Source organism: Vipera ursinii (assembly GCF_947247035.1).
Source record: "Vipera ursinii genome assembly, chromosome: 6".
NCBI classification, from domain to species: Eukaryota; Metazoa; Chordata; class Lepidosauria; order Squamata; family Viperidae; genus Vipera; species Vipera ursinii.
Genome location: NC_139515.1, coordinates 61,629,080 through 61,649,336, shown reverse-complemented (window position 1 = coordinate 61,649,336; position 20,257 = coordinate 61,629,080). Strand labels below are relative to the sequence as shown.

Here is a 20,257-nt window from a genome sequence, read left to right as displayed (position 1 = left end):
TAAACAATAATGAAAAACAACATCTAAATATAAAATATAGTTTGGCTTCTAAAACTTTTCACTTTCTCTTCAACCTGCATAGTGGAATTGAATCCCAATGAAACATAAAACCATTAAGACTTTGGGTTTTAAGATTTTTTAAAAACAATTTTAAATACAGTACAGAGTATAAATTAATTGTACATAAAATGGGGGCTGATGAAAGACTTCTCCCACTTTACAAATAAAAGTATGCAAAAAACCAAAAACAAATGGACTTTGAAAACAAAGTGAAATAGGACTGAATAGCAAGTATTTTAATGTCAGAAATAAACCATTGAGTATAAAATGAGTAGACAGGAGATGCACATTTCCAAACTGTTTTGAGCAGACTTTTCAATACATCTTGGTGCCGTGGAATTATATTGAGAGACCACAGCTATAGTATTAATGCTTTTTTTTAAACCAGTACAATCTGGCTAAATGCAAGTAGTTTATTAATGATCACAAATCTGTCTTGTCAGGTGTTAGAGAACCATGTTTTCATATGAGAAAAAGTGGGCTGAAGCAAGATGTGTCATAAAAGTTGATCTAGGCATGGGTGTCAAACTTGCTGCGTCACGTGACGTGCCACGATGTATCGTGACTTTTTTTGCATTGCTGGAGCTGGGGTGGGTGCTGCCTCCCTATGATGCAACCGGGCCACGGGCCAGCAGTTTGACATCCCTGATCTAGGGCATCTGAACATCAGTAGCATTACTCAAATGAAAGTAAAGGAGGAGATTATTGACCCCCATTATCTTTGGACAACAAAAACTGGAAGAGGAGATAAAATAAGTATCCCAACTAATTTTCCATTTTGTTTCCATAGGTAGTTGGACTGAAAATGGAATGAGGAAAAGGTGCATTTTGAGAATCCTTCATCAGGCAAGGGAACATGACAGAAAACAATTTTCTCCTGTTAGAACCCTAGTGGCTCCATGTTTCTGTAGTAACTACTACTTAGTTTGCCCAACTGTAGCATCTTTCCTTTTGTCTCAACTGGAGTAAATTAGACTGTTGTTCAATTTGCACATCATACATTATTGGGTGGGTTGTTGCATTTGGCTTTAACATGTTGCACAGCCACTGTAATCTGTAAACCATGGCTAATAGTTCAGAGCTAGGGACAAACCCAAATGTGGCTTACCCAAAGAATTTAGAATTATCACCTGAGATGCAAAAATCTGGGCTAGACAATAGTATAGTCATTACAGAAACTCTGTTCTGCCATCTAATGATCAGCTGGGATTTTGTGGCACAGAACTGCATAGCTCATTTAACATTTTTTAAAGATTGCAAAAGACCGTATTTCTTGTCTTGATGCCCCCTTACCAAGAGTTTTTAATAGTTTCAGTTATTTAGACAAGATTCTTTTAACAAAGGTATTTGGATTCTATCATGTGTTCAGTCACGGAGGATAAAACTAGAATGTTTTCAGTTAAGATTTAAGCACAATTTCCCATCATGAGGCAAGCAATAGTAGAGAAATTATAGAATTAGACCTTAATTGCCCCAAACCTCAGTCAAACTCGACCCATCTATAACCTCAGCAATTTTTGTTTTGTCTCTCCTCTTTTATAACAACGCAGTAAATAAACAGAGCTAAAATGTAACTGGAAAGGGGACGTTACACATTCACATATCCCTTTCTTTTTTTGTTCGGTATTCTCTCAGTAAAGGTCCATAGGCAATTAAACTTTTTTCAAAGGCTACTGTCTCGACAGACTTCCAGTGAATTTTGCATTTAGTGACAGGGAACAGCTTATTTATCATCTTTTTAAAGACAGCAAATCCCAAGCTGGAGACCCAAGGACAGAGAAATCTGCCAAATCCATCAGATGTTACCAATTGGACTGGGATGGGGCCAGCAGCACTTTGTGCAATGATATTCAGCACCACTTGACTTTTATACATACTCAATACATTGTGCAGCATGGTATGGCTTTTCTTTTACACAGCTTGGTTTTCATAAGATTGGAAGATATTAACCTGAGATTAGTACTGTAAGACTTGGGGAATCCAGGAGTGGGGTGGGATCAAGATGGCAAAGGCAACTGCCATCTTTACTTCTTTTTACTTCTGACCCCTTACCCAACTCCACCGATGCCCCTGTGTAAGACTGCATCTGGGCATAAATGACTATGCTAGGTGGGGGGGAAAATGACATACAAATGAAGGCTGATGCTGTATAACTATATCCTATCAATGATTGGTCGGAACTGCTGCTATTTACCTAGAGTAGCAAGAGGTCTCTGTGATCCTAAGTAGAGACCTCTTTGCCTCAACTGGCATCTGAGATCATTTAGAGAGATGCTGCTGCTGATTGCCTGTATACTGCCTAATCTTAAAACAACATGCTGAAACATTACTGTGGCCCTGCTTACTAAAAAACAATGCTTTATTCTAGCAACTACACAGACAGCAGTTGCAAAAACAGCACATCAGGGATGCTAGAAGCCCCAATTTGTCCATGAGTCACAACTGTTATTTTTCCCAATGTAAATTTATTAACAGAAACATCTCTAAACTCAATTGACAGGAGAAGCCAGGTCTTTCTTAACGTCAGTTTCAGAAATTACTTCTTTGACCCATGAGGAAGCTTTGCATGGGAGTGAGTAAGATGGACTCCCAACATAACTGCTCCCTGCCTGTTTCCAGAAAGTGTTAGGAATGGGAATTCAGCATTGATTGTTTCAATTCCCCAAAGCAATGCTAGGAAAAATGAAATATACACGAAGACATTAAACATATCAATGGAAACGTGACAGTAAAAGTCCTTAGTGCATCTGCTGTCACCGTTTGCCATACTGACTCTCTTGACATGCCCACTACCACAGTAAACAACCTGAGGCCAGTTAAGTCCAAGATGGGGAAGAAAAAAGGAGGAAAAATAACCTTGTTATATTCCCGTTTTCCCCAAACCCACCACTTCCAAAATGCGTTAGAACCACAAGTCTTGCAACATTTTGATAGTGTTTGTTGCAGCAAAAAGCATCTTGTCCATCCCCATTGCTGTTGTTTTGCTCTTTATTTCCTCTCTCCTTTTTCTTCTTCAAGAGGTGGATGTAATGCCATTATGAACTTAAATGGCAAACTTTGGTGAGAAAACATTCAGCGAATGAAGAATTGGGAAGCACCGTTGGCCGTCCAAAAGGGCATTGAGGCAGATGGACGGAGAGTAACTTTTGATAACCCCACAGGGGCTATACAGCAAATATATTAAATAAACCTGAAACATAAGGAAAGAACAAAAGGAGGGTTAGCATTTCTTTCCAGGGAACAAGTCATCAGCTCATGGTGCCTAAATGAGCCAGGTATGATGCTGATTCTGGTTTTCTTATACCACTTCACATTTTCATATCTAGAAGATTTCTGTCCTGACAGCTAAATTCAAGGATTGCTTCCATATAAAACACAGTCACCAGATGGGTAGCATATAAAATGTAATAAATTCATAAAAAATGAAACAAATCTTCATTGCTTTTCCAGAAGTCTGGGATTTTTTTTATTACAATTTTTTTTGAAAGTATCCAGAAAAATCAGTATAACTGTGCTGGATCAGACCACAACATTTTGTGTCCAACATTTTGTCATAACAATAGAATGGTGTGGTGACCTAGTGGTAAAGACACTCGCTTCCCACTTGGAAGGTTGAAAGTTCAATCCTAGCTAGCGACAGATGTTTCTCTCACAAGGTGCAAAGAAAAAATATCTGCTAGGTATCAGGAATGGCAACTGGCCAGTAAACGCTCAACTCCATCCAGTCAACCCAACTCTACCCCGAATTAAGGGACTACAGGGTGGCAAACAGAAAAAAAAATCTGTAATAAACCGATCAGATGTCTATCAGGACATGATTGTGGGAACACTCTACAGAAATTCATACTGAGTTTCATAAAATCTGCTAATAAAAATCGTTCAAGAATATCCTAACAATTTTTATGTCGATTTGTAGCATTCTCATTTTCCTAAACTGTCTTGTCATGTTTTTCAGTGATGATTTATGACAGGATAATTTTGAATCTTTAAAAAAAGCACTTTTTTTAAAGCTAAAGGCTAAAGGCTTATTTTGGTTTGATCTTTGCAACTTTCTCATGAATTATATATGAATTTCTTGATTTGGGCTGGGTGGGCTTTAATAACTGGCTTCATTTCATATCCCACAAATAAAGCTTGAGATAGTAATGGAAGATTTATCATTATAATTTTACTGTGCTGACAATATTACAAATAACATTGCACAGCAAGTTTGTCGAACGGCAGTAACTGAATACTGCAGAACATTTGATCATGTCAAGGGCATTGCTGGGCAACTGATTGGCTGTTTCAAGTCTCCTGAGCTTAAAACACATATGGAACAAAAGTACATCATTTTCAGTGTCTTGGGTGCCGTGATTTACTGTTGTTTCTCAGATTGTGATTAGCTTACTTTATCCATTTCTTTTTCCTTCTACAAGCATAGGAAACACTCATGTTTCCACTGCAATAAGCGGATGCTTGACAGGGTGAGGAGAAAGCAATAATTGAAAATGTGGACAGGCAGAAGATAGCTTGCAGCTGCCTGCTGCCAGCTGGACTGGTAAGTTACAAATTTAAAAATGTTACTGTACAGGGAATATAGAGTATCTGTGGGCGGTTGGATTAAACTGTGTTGGCCTCTACTGTATTTTGCAGAGAGGCTATGCAAAGGTTTCTTTGCAAGCACATGCTACTGAACTTTAGATACAAGTGTTGGTAATATATTTAAAGTTTTGTACATGCAAAGAGTACTAATAAAAACTTGGCTTGGTTGGGCTGTTAAGCTTTCATGTGCATGCATGCTTTATATGCATGCTGTATATTTTTGTGTTGGTTTCTTGAGCTTAACATGTTTGCTTATTATTGCAGTAGTGTTAACAGAATTTTTGCAATAAACATTTTTGCAGCAGCTTCCATCGTCATTTGCAAACAAAAAAACAAAAAAAATCAAGGAGTTCAATTTGCTGAGGTTATATTTGGCAATGAGGTACAAAAGAAAAAACACATGCCAAATCTACTGATTGATCTTACAAAATAGCTGGTATAAAGATTATAATCTAAACTGAATTTGCAGTGGATGATTGCAAAGTTAAATTCCCATTGCTTGCTTTAATAATTTCAAAAACATTTTAAACTCATCTTTTTGGTTAATTTCCCTAAAATTTAGCTAGACAGAAGGCGACACCATAGTCAGTCATCTTTCATAGTCTTTTGGATCTGGGATGAGAAACACTATTTAATGGGGCTTCTTCCAAATTCACAGTGTTTCTTATATTCCTATAATCAGAATATTTGAATTGTTTTAATTTTAGTTCAGCTGGAACACAGCCAACTGTTTCAACAGAATGTTTCAAATTGGGCTGTTTTGTCTCAAACTCATAACAAACACACACATTTTTGCACTTCCCAAATGAAATAAGGAATTCGGTCATCTGAATTCCTTCTCCAGCCAACTGTGGAAAAACAATACTTCAGTAATTCAAATGGATTTAGTGTGAAAACAACCTTGGCTGAAGAGGTTCCCAAAATACAGCAACCAAATAAGACAGGTACAGACTCCAATGGATAGTTACGACTGTAGAAAGAATAACTGCAACCAGCCTACCTTGCATAGAAGACTTGTATATTGTGCGGGTCAGAAGAAGGGCTGCGATATAAACTGTTTCAACTCTTCCTCTCAGGACACCATTATAGGCCAATGCATGGCAAAACAACTAGACCATCACTCTGCTGAACACCTAATTCTCACAGTGCTGTCTAACATTTATTAATATTTACCCATGCAGCGTGGCTGTAATATTATTATTTATCCTTCTTATTATCCTCTTTACTTCCCTTATTATTATTATTATTATTATTATTATTATTATTATTATTATTATTATTATTATTCTATTGCTTTGCATGTGCACTAAGTGCTTCTGTACTAGAGACAAATTCTTTGTGTGTCTAATTACACTTGGCCAAATAAAATTCAGTTCAATTCAATTCAATTCAATTCAAATGAATGATTATATCTGGTACATTTACCTGACATTTGTACTTCTGCCTGCCAGCATTTTTATGCTGGGAAAATTTCTTTCAGTGTTTTTTTATCATGTACATGTTTGAACTTTCGATGCTTCCTCTTTTGTGGTGGGAACCTGTGTGCTCTTGCCCTTGCTGGAAGAGAAGTTACAGCATTTACTGGGGGCTCACCTGCCAAAAAAAAGAGGGTGCACAATAAACATCAGTATATAAGAGTTTATTGACACTGACAAACATATTTTTAAAGAAATCTTTCTACTTATTATTTCACACGTTTCTTCATGTGTACCCAGTTCTCATATTACTGTTTTTAATAGCTGTTTTATTGTTGTGAGCCACCCTGAGTCCTTCGGGAGATAGGGCAGCATATAAGTCCCATAAATAAATAAATAAATAAATAAATAAATAAATAAATAAATAAGCATAAATTCTACATTACTTACCTCTGTGCTCACGTGAATTTTCCCGCCTGGGAAGTCTGGGTGATACTGGCTCACATCGACAAGCCAGGTGGTCTTCTAAGGCTACAATTGCTTTATTAAAGACTGGCTTCTTTTCAGCAACTTCAATCTTGTTTACCTATCAAAAAGAGAGTAAGAACAAACTCTGTGATACATAACACTATGACACTATCTCAATTCAGGCAGCATTATTACTATTAAAGATTTTGTTTGCACATTTTAAAACTTGTTATTGCCTTGTGATCAAGCCCAGATGTAGCCTAATTAATCTCAGTCAAAATAGCATCTTAGAATAATCCATTAGCATATCCTAATGAAGGACTGAAGCTAAAGTCCAAACTGGGGAAACTGGAACATTTCACTCAAACTATCAAATTCTCCTGCTTAAAATATCAAATTAATTCACTAAAACAAATTGTAAAAATGCATCATGAAAGACAGTGCTGGCTCCTATTCGTTGCTCAAGATAATTCCTCTTAACTGATCCTGTAATACCTTTATGGAGCTGAAGAAGACCAAGAAGTTATTGAACTCATTCTCCTTGCAAGAAATTATCATTTGTTTACTTGCCTGTCACCTCCTGTCCCCCTGGATCAAACTGTAAGTCGCTGTCACAAGTGTAACAGCAGATTTCTTATCAGAAGACAAAGGAAAAACTCTACAGCAGACTACTCTAGCTAAAGGCTTCCGATTTTCTTAGCATTTGTTCCATAGCATTGCAGGGTCTGCCTGTATTTAGTTCTTACAGCAAAACATTCAGTGCATGATATAACAAGTTTTTCTTTATCACCAAGCCTGTCATATTGATTAGGGCTGAGAGGGAGTAATTGGCCCAAGCCTCATTTAGCACCTGGATCTCCCCATTCCTAGTCCATATCTTAAGTACCACACAACATGGGATCTCTGAACTGCCTCACCTAAGAGTAAGAGGGTTAAATCTATAGAGTGACTGCAGGCTAAATAAATACTTTAGGGAAGAGAGGGATGTAATTCTACTGAAGTCTGTTTTAAATGTGATGTGAAGCTATGGTCTGCACAGCACTCTTAACAGAGGCATTTCTGGTCCTACATGACATGGAAACCCAGTACCTAATCAATTCAAGGTCAGCAGAAGGACCATTTTAATCTTCGAATTTGGAGTCAGTTGTTACTCAAAGTATGTTTTTGGATAAAGTATGTCACACAAATTCAGAAGCCCAGAAACACCTATACCAGTCAGTCAGTCAGTCAGTCCTCCAATGAAATGAGACCAAAGCACACAACTCTGAAAAAAACAACATGCTGCATTACAACATTCACTGGCAAGGTCTGACAGTCACAAAACATACTTTTAAAACAGTGAATGTCTGCAACATCCAAACTGCTTGTGTGGCTAATAGGGAAGCAGCCATGAATGTAATAAAGTTTTGCCAATATTTTCCTGGCATAATGGGACAGAAGAAATGGATGGGATCCCTGTTCCTCCGTATGACAATCCTTCAACCAGGTTGCGTGACTGATTGGTGCCCATCTAAGAATAAGGAACTACAATTGTGCCTGTCTGGTTAAATATGTTATGCAAATGCAGACATAAACCATAAGTATGATCTTCCCAGGAACCTAGCAATGACCGAATGTCCCCTCAGTTTAATTTTCTTTAAAAAACACATTTTACTATAGCACACAAATTGCTTAGTAGGCATTGTTTCTGAATAAAAAATACAGGCTTTTTTATTTTCAAAGAAAGTATTTCAGGATCATGTTCATGGACTATCCTATGAACTCTTTGGGTCTTTCCCCCCAAAAAAACTATCACATCTCCTTCATTCCATCCATTCATTCTCTTCTGCTTCATAAAGTTTTATGGAGAAAGGAATTTCCCACTTAGAAATGGTGTAACATTTTCTTTCCTTTGTGCATTGTTATATGAAAAATCCAAGGAATTTGTTCTCATACAGATGTCAAGCAAGGGATTTGTATTTTTAAATGATTTGTCCAGGAAGAAGCATAGAGGTTCATATTGATTGGAAACCGAACAGCATCAGAAGAGGTCATTTGCAAGATACCCACTTTCAATACATCCAGAGAAGATAACTTTGAAGAGCAGCTGGGGATATGATATTTGTTAAGGTGCACCAGCACAATAAAGAATCGAGCTGTTTGTTAGTATGTTTGTCAGTAGGTTCATTTCTGCCAGTTCTACCATTGTACTACTGGATTTAATTATTTTATTGCATACTAAAGGATAATGTGTTAGAGAGTACTCCTCCTTTATGAACATAGTAGAAGCCAATACAGAACTTAACATGGCTTTTTTAAAACATGCATTTATAGGACTGTATTATATATGAAATATAATTGGCAATATCTGATCCAAGCACAATGCAGGAATATTATCATAAACAACTAAATCCTTATTAAACTTAAACTGTGAAAGTATTTATATGCCATTGAATCAATTCCTGGTGTATACATGACTTCCATTTCAACTTGTCTAAAGTCCCAAACCAAAATGTTTTCAGGGACATTACAACAATATCCCTGAACCCATTAATCTATCTTATCAATTGTAACACCATTTTTCTTTTTCCCTCAAACATGACAAGCATATTAATTTTTATGGTCCACTTGCATTATTTGTCCATAGTAGGCGAGTTTCTGCTTGCTAATCATCATCTGTAGCAAACAAGTTTTCTTTTCAAGACCTTTCTGCAACCTATGGCACCCTTAATGACTGCCTGACTGCGCATAATTCAAATACAACTAATTTTTTTCTGCGTGATTTTCTCAGTGTCCACCTTTCACAGTGGTACAATATTTGACTTTCATAGCAATGGGGGGGAAATTGTTCCTGACATAAAAAAAAATCCCCTAAACCTTTATGATCTTGCCTGAGTTTGTCTTTGCCTTCCTTCTTAAGATAATCTATTTTTCTCTTGTATACTAGCCATCTTTATCTATTATTCACCCCAAAATCCAGAACTACTGACCTTACCTGTAAAACCACTAAGCATATTTAATGCTTTCTTATGTTTAACTTTAGTCCAGGTTTTTCATTTTCTATTTTCATTTTCCTAGTGAGCTCTTTGCTGTTGTTTGTACATCTCAAATTCTTAGTTCAGTTTCCAATTTTTACTTTACAATGTCTACTGTCATTTCTTCCAATCCCTCTATTCTTATAACATATTTATCATATAAGTTAACAAATGAGTCAATATACATCCATTTCCTCTACCTTTCTGAACTACTCTATTTTTCCAAATTCAGTATTTATAATACCTTCATTGTGAAATTTATTCAAAAGAATGGCATTCTTGCATGCCCATTAGCCTTAAAATGTCCCACTGATATAATCTACAAAACAAAAAACCTTACTGTAGTCAAGGAATAAAGGTAAATACCTTTCTTAAACTTTGGATATTCTCTGACATTGGCTTTCTTCAATATAGATATGTACATTCACATTTCCAATCTTTATGCCTCACAAACATGTCCATTATTTGTTGGCTATAAATTCAACTTTCTTTTCCCTAAGCCTGTAAGCAGTTCAATGGGCACTTCATCTATATCTAATGCTTTTATGTTTGACAGTGTTCTATTGCTTTGCATCTTACTTTCTCACCGAGTTGTTTCCTAAATATATTACCTGCCTTCAAATATCTCTATCATCTCATAATCCCATTTGTAAAGAGTTTAATTAATTGCTCAAGCAATTTTAGTCTCATTTATTTCAATTAGATCCCTTGCATAATTACTCTTGAATATTCCTATAACCTTTAATTTTTTTACGAGCTCTCTGATTTTCTTAAAAGTACCTCTCATCTCTCTTTTCTTGTTATTTTCCTCTTTGGGTTGAAATTCTTGATTGACATATCTTTCCTTGTCCTTACTTGATGCTGGAAGTTTGCGATTAGTTGCTGTACTTCCTTTTTGTTGCCCAAGGCTTTATAATGTCTGCCTGTCAAGATAACTTGTTCTGGAAGCCATTTGAATTCTTGACAATTTGAGAATCTTTTTTCTATATAAATTTTTGTGACTCTTATTTCTCATTTCTTCTCATTTCTTTTTGCTATAAGTTAATCATTACATTGATCTTAAACTCTAATTGTACCAGGTCATGTTGGCATAAATACTCTCTTTAATTTCCAAGGTTTAACTCATATATTTGACACAATAATTCATTATTAGTTCCTCAACATGCACCTGGAGGTTCTGGCTGACTGGATTGTACTTTCCCATCTTCTGTTTCCTATACGTAGCCAATTTGATTGCAGTGATATATTTCTGTTGCTGCCCAGGTGTGCTGTTTCAGTTCTATTGTTTTAAACAGGTGTTGGCAAGTGAACAAAGAGTTATCTTTGCACTACAATATTAACCTACTTTCTGCATAATTTTGACTATACATTGCATCATGCTGTCTTTTTGTTCTTTAAATTTTATCTTAATTCTTTTGAAGGTCTCATCAAATCCATCCAAACATGACTTTCTTGGTCTTCCCCTTCCTCTCAGTGCTTTGAGTCGTCTTTCATATCTTCTATACATGAATTAGTGTTTTATTTCTTTACTAAATCACTTCAATATATTTTGCTTGTAGTGGCCACTCACTTTTGTATTCAGTGGGCATTCACTCACTCCTCCAGATATAATCAATATTCTCATCTCCATATAACAAAGTTGGAGGAAGCATGCTCCTGCTTGCAGTCATTAAGCAATCTCATGGGTCATTAAGCAGACAGAGTCCCAGGTAAGGTGCATGGGGTGCCTGAGGGAGGAGAGAGGGAGACTCTGGGACTCCAGTCAGGAAATGAAAATCCTCCCTGCCAAAATCCACATTTGCACAGGGAAGGGAAGAATGGAACATGTTTTCATACCCAGCCAAAGGAGTTCAGCATCCCTTAACAGATAAACAAACAAGTGGCCTCAATGACTCCCAAAAAAGTGCTAATGACTAGATGACTGCAAGGTATATAAATCTTTCCATCTTCCACCATTCAGTCAGAAATGAAGAAGCTTCTTGGATGAGAAGTGAAACATCTTCAAGGAAAAACAAAGTCCAGTTGCTTTTTGAAAAAGCACCTTTGGGACAATCATGACCTGGATGTCTGAGAATCTCCAAAGACATTTAGCTTGCAACTGTCCCTGCCTACTTCCCCATTGATTTTCTGGGGAGGCCAGCAGAGAAGATTGCAAATAGTGATCACATGACTGCAGGGTACTAGGCAATCAGACATAAGTGTGAACAGATTGCCAAACACTCAAATCATGGTCACGTGACTGTAGAGGTGGGGTGCAATGTTTAGAAATGGCCTAAAGTGCTTTATGGTCCATAAAGACCCTTTCCAATGCTATTGTAATTCTGGGCCATCTTTAAACATATGGTCATAAGTCGAGGTACCTGTGCTACCGTTTACTTCCCTATCAGCACTGCAAATCTTACAAATTGTCCATTCATTTCCCCATGTTCAGTTAACATTCTACAAACATATAAAATTTGTCTATTTTTTCACACTACATGATTTGCCATTGTGTTCTAGGGATGTTTTTAAAGATCCTTTTGCTGAATGAATTTGTTTCCCTCATATCTGCAGAGTTCCGTGGCCCTCAACCTTGTTACGGATTGCATTTAGATTTCCCTTCCTCTTTTGACCTTACAACAAAAGTAACTCTATCAGAATTCATGCTCCTGCCAGTACTGTTCTTGGAATTATTAGAGCTACTCAGCCATCTCACCATCTCAAAGCAGTAACTCCTGAAATAGTAATGCATCTGCTACAAACAAAATAAAATAATCTGCTCTAAAATCAGATACAATCAAAGCAGAACAACATGAAGGTTCCCCATTTGATAAAGCAAATATATCAAAACTAGAAATAGTGTAGATGCAAATTAAGCAATTCAAGACACTGTTTATAAAGATAACTGTACAATAAAGATATATAGGTCTAGGGTTAGGTCAACAACTGAGATGCCAACACCAATTCTGGTTGTAAGTCGAGGACTGCCTGTAACTTACTCAAGGAACATTCATAACCATTAAAGCCAAATTTATTCCAGCACCAGGAGATAATTTAGGCAGGGTTCAGGAGCCTAGATACTAACCTTGTTTTCAAAAGATGTCAGATATGTTTATTGCACTCTATCAACTTTAATGTAATTTTTCAAAGAGGATTGAAAAACTGGGGGAGAAGAGCAGAGATATCTGTATACCTGGATATGTCGCACCCGAACCTGCATGGGACGACATTGCATTGCTCGGGTATTGCAACAGCCTGTGCACCGTTGCACTTCCACACAGGGTGGCCACACAAGAAAATTGGCATTTGTTGAATCCACCATGCTCCGGGAGATTTCAAAGACTTCAGACCGTGTCTTGCACTCAGCAATTACCGCTGGTTCAATAGGTTCTGCTCCAGCTAGAAAAATCCAAAAGAAAATTTCCCAGTGAAATCAACCTTGAAACTCATGACTGTTTTCCTTATTGCATGTTTTACTGTGTCTCATTTTATTCAGAAGTGTTTGGGAGCATTTCTGCTATGTATTTTGAAGTTGTTAGGAGTCTTTGTAAGTTTTCTATTGGGCAAGAGATGAAAATATGTCAACAAATATATATCTTAGTTATTTAGCAATTATCTTACATATCCCCCCATTATAAGCAAACTTATTATTCTGCTCTCTTAAAAACAAACTATTTTAATTAATTGATTCAGTTAAAGGATTATGATCTTCCATTTGCAGAATCTCTTTTAAATGCATGTAATTAACCAATATTCTCATCTCTGAACTGGCAACAAAGCAGATTCCAAAGATTGAAACTGTAAAGAAGACTTTATTTGGTTTGGTAGAAGATAGTGCTGGTTTATATCTGCAAAAACTCAAGTATTTCTGGACTAAACATAATCCCGTACTTTACTTGTTGAAATACAGTAGCCAGTCTACAGCCTACCTAAACTTCGTCTTCCACGGGACAAAGGAACAAGATTTCCACCAGCATGCATTTGGGTAAAATTCATGTATGAACTAGAGGTATCTTCATCTGCAAAAAGAGAAAATAAAAACAAAGTAATTAAGTAAATTAATATATAAGTTGCATCACTACAGCAAATACCCGAAGGTTCACAAAATCATAAAGAGAGAAATGACTGGTTCCAGTTTAGCAAAATACTATAATTATCCATATTCAGAAGGCCAAGAATTACAGGCAATGTGATACTAGAATAATAAACTCAATAAAATTCTATAACCTGTAGCCCTACCAACTTTCTTAATTCTGCTCAAGATGTATTATATAAAATAAAATATATAATTATTCTGCATAAGTATTTTGAAATTAGGAGATGAAATTGTGCAGGCATTTTCCCCTGTAAGAAGGAATCATAAGTGATAAGCAATGATATACCTGAAGACTGCAGGGAAAATGCAGTGATGCAAAGATAAGGATTCTTCCCACCTTAAAAATGAAATTATTTTTTTTTCAACATGACTTAAAATGTATTTCTAAGCAAGGAGAAAAATAAGAACGTATGTTTTAGATTTTCATTTTTCAGCTACAAGATGAGACTATCATTCTGTAGTAGAAACCAAATTCTAGCAATCTGAAATTGTGGCAATGATCTCAAAATCTGCAGTTCTTATCATACCCCTTAATAGCTGCAGTGGAAACTATTTGACAATTTATTTCAAGTTCGGATAATGTGGTACTTAACATCACAAGATCATTTCAGTGGAATTTGGTAATAGCACAGCAAATTAATCTGATATAAATTTTACAATATATTTCTCCACATTCTGTGTATATTTTCAGATATCCTCAGCTTACATTACAGTATATCTTCTATTTGTTTTATACCCAATAAATCATTTTAATAATAACATTTATTTTTTAGATTACTAATATTTGCCTGTAACAAAGTGTTATATGCCCTGGGCATATTTTAGGTTGCTTCTTAAAAAAAACCAAAATTGTAAATATGAATAATACCCAAATAGTAAAATAAATGACTGATTTCAGATGCCTTTGAACAAATCTGACTATTTATTCATCTATTCAGGTCTGTACTTTGTCAAACTAATAGAGATACTTCAAGATTTCAGGCTTTGTAATTTTATCTTTCCAAAGTAAAGATCGTAGATAAGTATAATAGTTCTGTCCCTCCTACTGAGGATGTATTCAGTTTTAGCCAATTGGGTCTTCTGGGAGATGGGTAAAAGATAAGTCTGCCAGCTTTTTTTATAAACATTCTCTAACATTTTCCCATAGGAAATGCTGAACAAAGCAATTCTCATCACATCAGCCAGAGCTTCCTTGGAGTCAACAAACCCCTCCAGATTCCAAAGTCAATGGCAGTATTTGAAGACAGTTCCTACACAGTTGCAGGCTACTTAAAGTAAAGCAGGGCAGGTTTTATTTCTGGGAAATAATTCTGAACGTAAGAAACAAGGAATGGAAAGCCTATAGGAAAAAAAGAGAACGAAGGCAAAGTTTCTACAGACTGAGCTCTGTGTTTAAGGCTAAAGGAAATATAGTAAAGCCTCAGGTTTTCTACATCAGGTTCTGCAGAAATCAAGACTCAAAGATATGTTGGAGATTCAGTGCCCAGCTATATAAATTTTGATTCTACAATATTCTAAAAGTCTATTATTCCCAGATTCATTGTCCCTAAAATCTCCCAACTCCCAAGACCATGACATCAAAGCTTTATCGCTTATTCATACCATTGAACTTAATTGGATCTTCCCATCTTCTTCCATCCATCCCCCATTTTCTGGAATTTTATCAGGGCAGGGCGGGGGCTGTATTTGTGCAAAGGTTAAACAGACAAGGGGAAAAATAGCAATGCTGTTGACTTGAAACAAATCTTCTATTGAAAAACAGAGGTCTCCAGTTAACCTCGCCCTTCCCCCAAGAGTCTTTCCAGATAGGTCAGCAAAGCTACTGCTGACCAGGGCAACAGGCCCAGCTATGAAAAAGCCAGTGCTGCTAATTTTGGAAGGCACACCATTGTATGCCTTGTGTAGTCCTGGACAGGCGGGTGGAGAAGCCAAGCAACTTTAAGAGGAACAATAGCAGAACACAGCTGGTGCCCTCCCTCTTTTTTTTTCCCTCCTCCCCTTACAGGCATTTTGAAAGGGAGCGGGAATGCTTTTGAGAACGTGCCAGTGGTTCAACTGGCATCGGAAACAAAGACAGGAAATTCTGTTCCCCCGTAGATAGTGTCTCGGCAAAGATTACAAAGCTACCAATAGACAAACACAAGAGAGAAGGCAGGGGGCGGGGAGGGGACAGGCAGGAGGAGAGGTTGGATCAGAATGGAATCTGTGAAGAAAATGTTTATAAATACATTCCAGGGCCAACCCAGTGGCCATGACGCGTGCTCACATTCCTGCACGTGCCAAAGCCTATTCAATCTGGTCTGTGACCTCAGTCCTGAGACAGGTATCCCCAACTCTCTCTGCAGCCTGGTCCAGTCACCACAGTAAAACAAAACATTAACTCTCCTCTCATTACCTGATTTCCTTCATTTTTCCTTTTATATAGACCAAAAATCAAAAGCCAGGGAAAGGAATAATGGATAACTGATATCTGATTTCAAGCACAGAAGATTATAACATCACGGTCTAGTTTTTTTTCAAACATCAGGAATCATTACAGACTGATTTAAAAATAATAAACATTACATTAAAGCCTATTGCGCATGTAATATTTCTGCCCCTGTTACATTACAAATGACATGTTAGACACCTAGTTCAAGCTAAACACCAAAATAGGCTATAGAATTATTCTATGGGTAAACTGCCACGTACTATCTTGGGAGAGGAGCTTTTCAACTCAGATATAACCTATGGTTTTACTTCGTGTAATCTGAATCTAGAAAACACATAGTTCACAATGGCATTTCTCAGGTGGTATACAAATGCAGCTTTGCCGTTATATCTGTTGAGATTTATTAAACAGGAACATTTGGTGTGGAAATTTACCTACGGATTCTATCTGCAGCACCTGCTGGAGGTCTTTGATGGAATGCACTGAGCTGCCACGCAGCAATTCATATATTTCTTCAGGAATGGGGTCTCCCTGCCAAACCAAAAAGAAAAAAAGTTATGTTAAAGAGCTCTCCTATGTTAGTTCTGTACCAATTTTACACATTTCTCACAGAATAAATTCTTATATACCCTTTTCCAACTTGGTACTCTCCAAATATGTTAGAATTGCAGTTACAAGATTCCAAAAGCAGAAAACTTCAGTTTCATTGCACCTTGAAAAATATCTGATTAAGAAAGGCTAGATTAGCAGAAAAAGAGAAAATAATATGGAGAAATGTACACAAGTGTATTTTAAAGTGCAAACGTCAGGAATGTCAGTGTGTTCACCAACCATGAAATAATCTTTCACATTTTCTCTTTATGAAAAAGAAGTATAACTTTGGAGACCTTTACAGTCATACATCCAAGGATTCTGAATATTCCATTAATCAGATGGTCTTGGTACAGTTCCAAATACCCTCTATCTGGAAATGGTTATTATCATGCATATTTATATAGGTCTACCAGCATATGGTCTTCCCAGTTGCAATGTATGGCAGTGAAAGTTGGACCATAAGAAAGGCCGAGCACCAAAGAATTGAGGCCTTTGAACTATGGTGCTGGAGAAGACTCCTGCGAGTCCCTTGGACTGCAAGGCGATCAAACCAGTCAGTCCTAGAGGAGATCAACCCTGACTGCTCTTTAGAAGGCCAGATCCTGAAGCTAAAACTCAAATACTTTGGCCACCTAATGAGAAGGAAGGACTCACTGGAGAAGAGCCTAATGCTGGGAAAGATTGAGGGCAATAGAAGAAGGGGACGACAAAGAATGAGGTGGCTGGATGGAGTCACTGAAGCAGTAGGTGTGAGCTTAAATGGACTCCAGAAGATGGTAGAGGATAGGAAGGCCTAGAGGAACGTAGGGTCGCGATGGGTCGGACACGACTTCGCAGCTAACAACAACCAGCATTTATTGGAGTTTACTCCCCTGCTTAATACTGCCACCTTATTACATCTCTGATATTAAAGCCAATAAATGGTTCTCAATCCACAGTGCAACTTGATGTTTGCATTAAACTGTTGAGCCATTATATTGAGATCATGCACTATTAAAACTAAGAGTCTTTTTTTGCATTTGGAAGGAAAAGCCCAAACAAAAGCGGTACCTATTACATTAAACTATGTTGCTTCTATCTAAAATGCTATCACATACATTTTATCAAACACTAGACTGTAATGTCAACAAAGCTGGATACTCCTTTAATTAAGAAGTGAATTACACATGGGAAACTCAGTGTAATTTGTTTAAAAGAAAAGCAGTTTTAAGACAGAGCAACTGAGCGTACAGGATAAACTGCTGGGGTGCTACATTTTCTCCCAGAAAATTTCTTCACTAATGTTTTTACCAAAATCTTATTAAATTTCAAGTGCAAAACACAAAAAAGCAAAGAAAAAAGAATTAGAAATAAAGTGGGAGGAGGAGTGAAAAAGCAAAATTGGGGAATGTGGGCAAAAAGGTGAAAAAAGCTAGGGCTTTTTTGACTTTGTTTGATACAGATAAAAACCTAAAAATCAATGACCCTTTAAACTGTAATAAACCATGAAAAATAGCACTTCTATCATTATAAACAAGCCTAACAATCAAAACTCAGTTAAATTTTCCTTTCTTTCAGTTTCAAACAAACTAACAAAAAATTCCAAGAGTGGTTTCCAAATAGAAACTAATCTAGATAAAGCTTTAATCCAACCAGTCAATTTTGCCATCTCATCCAACTCCATTAATTTCACTATCTAATCTTGAATGAAATTAGTCCTTCCATTTCTGGACATAGAGAAGCCTTGCTGCTATTGTCATATATAAGAACAAAGTTCCAAGTTTTGTTTATTGTTTGAGGGGTTTTTTTTAGAATTTCTTCATTCTAAATAATAGTTGGTAGTTCTGCTATCCCCAAGAGGTTCTTCCAAATTAAATGCACATTCATGTGGGGACTACTGGGATAAATTATTTGAAAGGAAAATATGGAACATGGGAAAGGGTTAGTATTTCAATGTTCTTTTTTATTTACCACAGTTAGCAGTTACAAAACTTACAATAGTTACAATAGTCTAACATTTGTTAGACTATTGTCAAATGCATACCCTTCCCTCCCATTACCGTACTTCTAGGGTATTAGCTACAACAACATTTTATTCATACAGCTTTGTACATGCAATACATGCAAAATTTTCACTAGTTAATTCCATTTTCAGTACTGCAGATGGTATGGCTGAGCATGCTACAACTCTTGAACAAGTGCAAGCATAGCACCTCTCTTTGATTCAGAATTGATAATACATGCCTTCTTTTAGGCTTCTGTGTGAGGCTAAGAAAAGATGCAGCTGCTCTAAAAATCAGTTTAAAGGTAATTACTTTAATGAGTTGATTTTGCAAAAAGACCAGGTCCCTTAATAAGCAACAGGGAGGTGCTATATTTATGTGTGGCCAAAAATTAAACTGTAATGCAACAACAACCTGAAGAGCTTTGCAGTTTTGTATCATAGGACAACTGTACACTTTTAGTACGTGAAATGTTGTAAAAATTGACACACAGCTTAATTTTGTTTTCTTCAGTTGTTAACATCCTAATACTTTATACAGCCCAAACTATTCTAGATGGTGTTTTGGATGCACGAAATTAATCCTCACCTTGATAAAGAGGGGAGCAGAAATCCCTAGTATGTGATATCAAATACAAATTTGTTTTTTTTTTTTAAAAAGTAACCTAGTCTTCTTTCAAAAATCATCATCATCATCATCTTTTTCTGATAGTGATTTGAAAAAGAAACATAGCTGTGAGACATGAGAAGCTAGGATCAAATTGAAGCAGTTCAGATGCCTACTTTAAAGACTTGTATGTATAACATATTGGGCTTGACTTGCTAAGAGGTTCTGCTCACCTCAAAATTGAAATCTATGGAAGCCACTTAAAAGAAGATAATGCTTCAATACTATGGTCAATACTATGGTCAATACTATGGTCAATACTATGAAGCTCTAACAGGTTATGGGTGGAAGGAGAAATCAACTTGCTAACCTCGCTCCGATTTTTGCAGGCTACAGAGCTTCATAATCACACTGCCAAAATACAATGACAAATGGTGATGTTTGAATGGTGCTATTTTTTGGTCTGTAAAAAACAGTTGGTATGCTGTAACATAAATCTGTTACATTTCCAGAAGATTTCATGTATCTGCTTTTGTGTTAAAATGTTAATTCTGTGCTCTTGAGTGATACCTTCACATCACTAAAAAAAAAAGCTCCTTGTAGCCCTCAGCCCAAAAATAACTTTGGAAATAGAAATGCATCCTCTGGAACAGCTGACCAGCTCTGCATTCGATTTTGCTCCAGAGAGCCTCCTCTTATTTTGCAATCATGGTCAATAGCATAAAACCCAGTATCCATAGGAACGTCTCTTGGGCTGAATCAGATCATTAATAACCCAACAGTATTTAAATTTTCAGACAAGAATCTTTCCAGGAACTGAGCCTGGGACTTTTTGCATTCAAAGCATGTGCTCCACTACTAAACTATGGCATCTTTCCTAATGAATAAGTCACCAATGTTTTTTTTTCTTTTAAGAATGCACTGCATTAGCTTTAACCTTTGTTTTTACAATAAATTGCGGGAGATCTATTTTTATGATACAGTCCTCACAATTAGAGGCCCAACCCTGATGTATTAACTGTCGTTAA

General features: G+C 36.6%; 1 protein-coding gene and 1 long non-coding RNA gene across 3 annotated transcripts in view; one reads left to right on the top strand and one right to left on the bottom strand.

Annotated features, from left to right (window-relative positions):
• The window catches only part of LOC310642230, a 39,375-nt gene extending 30,700 nt beyond the window's left edge, over positions 1-8,675 (top strand). Inside the window, exons 6-8 of one of the 2 annotated variants that reach the window (XR_014492853.1) lie at positions 851-906; positions 4,484-4,600; positions 8,506-8,675. This is a non-coding gene — a long non-coding RNA (uncharacterized lncRNA). Of the gene's footprint in view, positions 1-850; positions 3,336-4,478; positions 4,601-8,505 lie in introns of both variants that reach the window. The other variant, XR_014492854.1, reaches the window with a different exon arrangement.
• Positions 3,034-20,257, bottom strand: part of PDGFB (platelet derived growth factor subunit B) — a 33,801-nt gene continuing 16,577 nt past the window's right edge. The window contains exons 2-7 of the mRNA XM_083365784.1: positions 16,482-16,578; positions 13,450-13,539; positions 12,714-12,919; positions 6,510-6,645; positions 6,070-6,237; positions 3,034-3,250 (exon numbers count right to left, since the gene is read on the bottom strand). Of these exons, the coding sequence (XP_083221910.1) occupies positions 6,101-6,237; positions 6,510-6,645; positions 12,714-12,919; positions 13,450-13,539; positions 16,482-16,578 (666 nt within the window). The 3' untranslated portion in view covers positions 3,034-3,250; positions 6,070-6,100. The remainder of the gene's footprint in view (positions 3,251-6,069; positions 6,238-6,509; positions 6,646-12,713; positions 12,920-13,449; positions 13,540-16,481; positions 16,579-20,257) is intronic.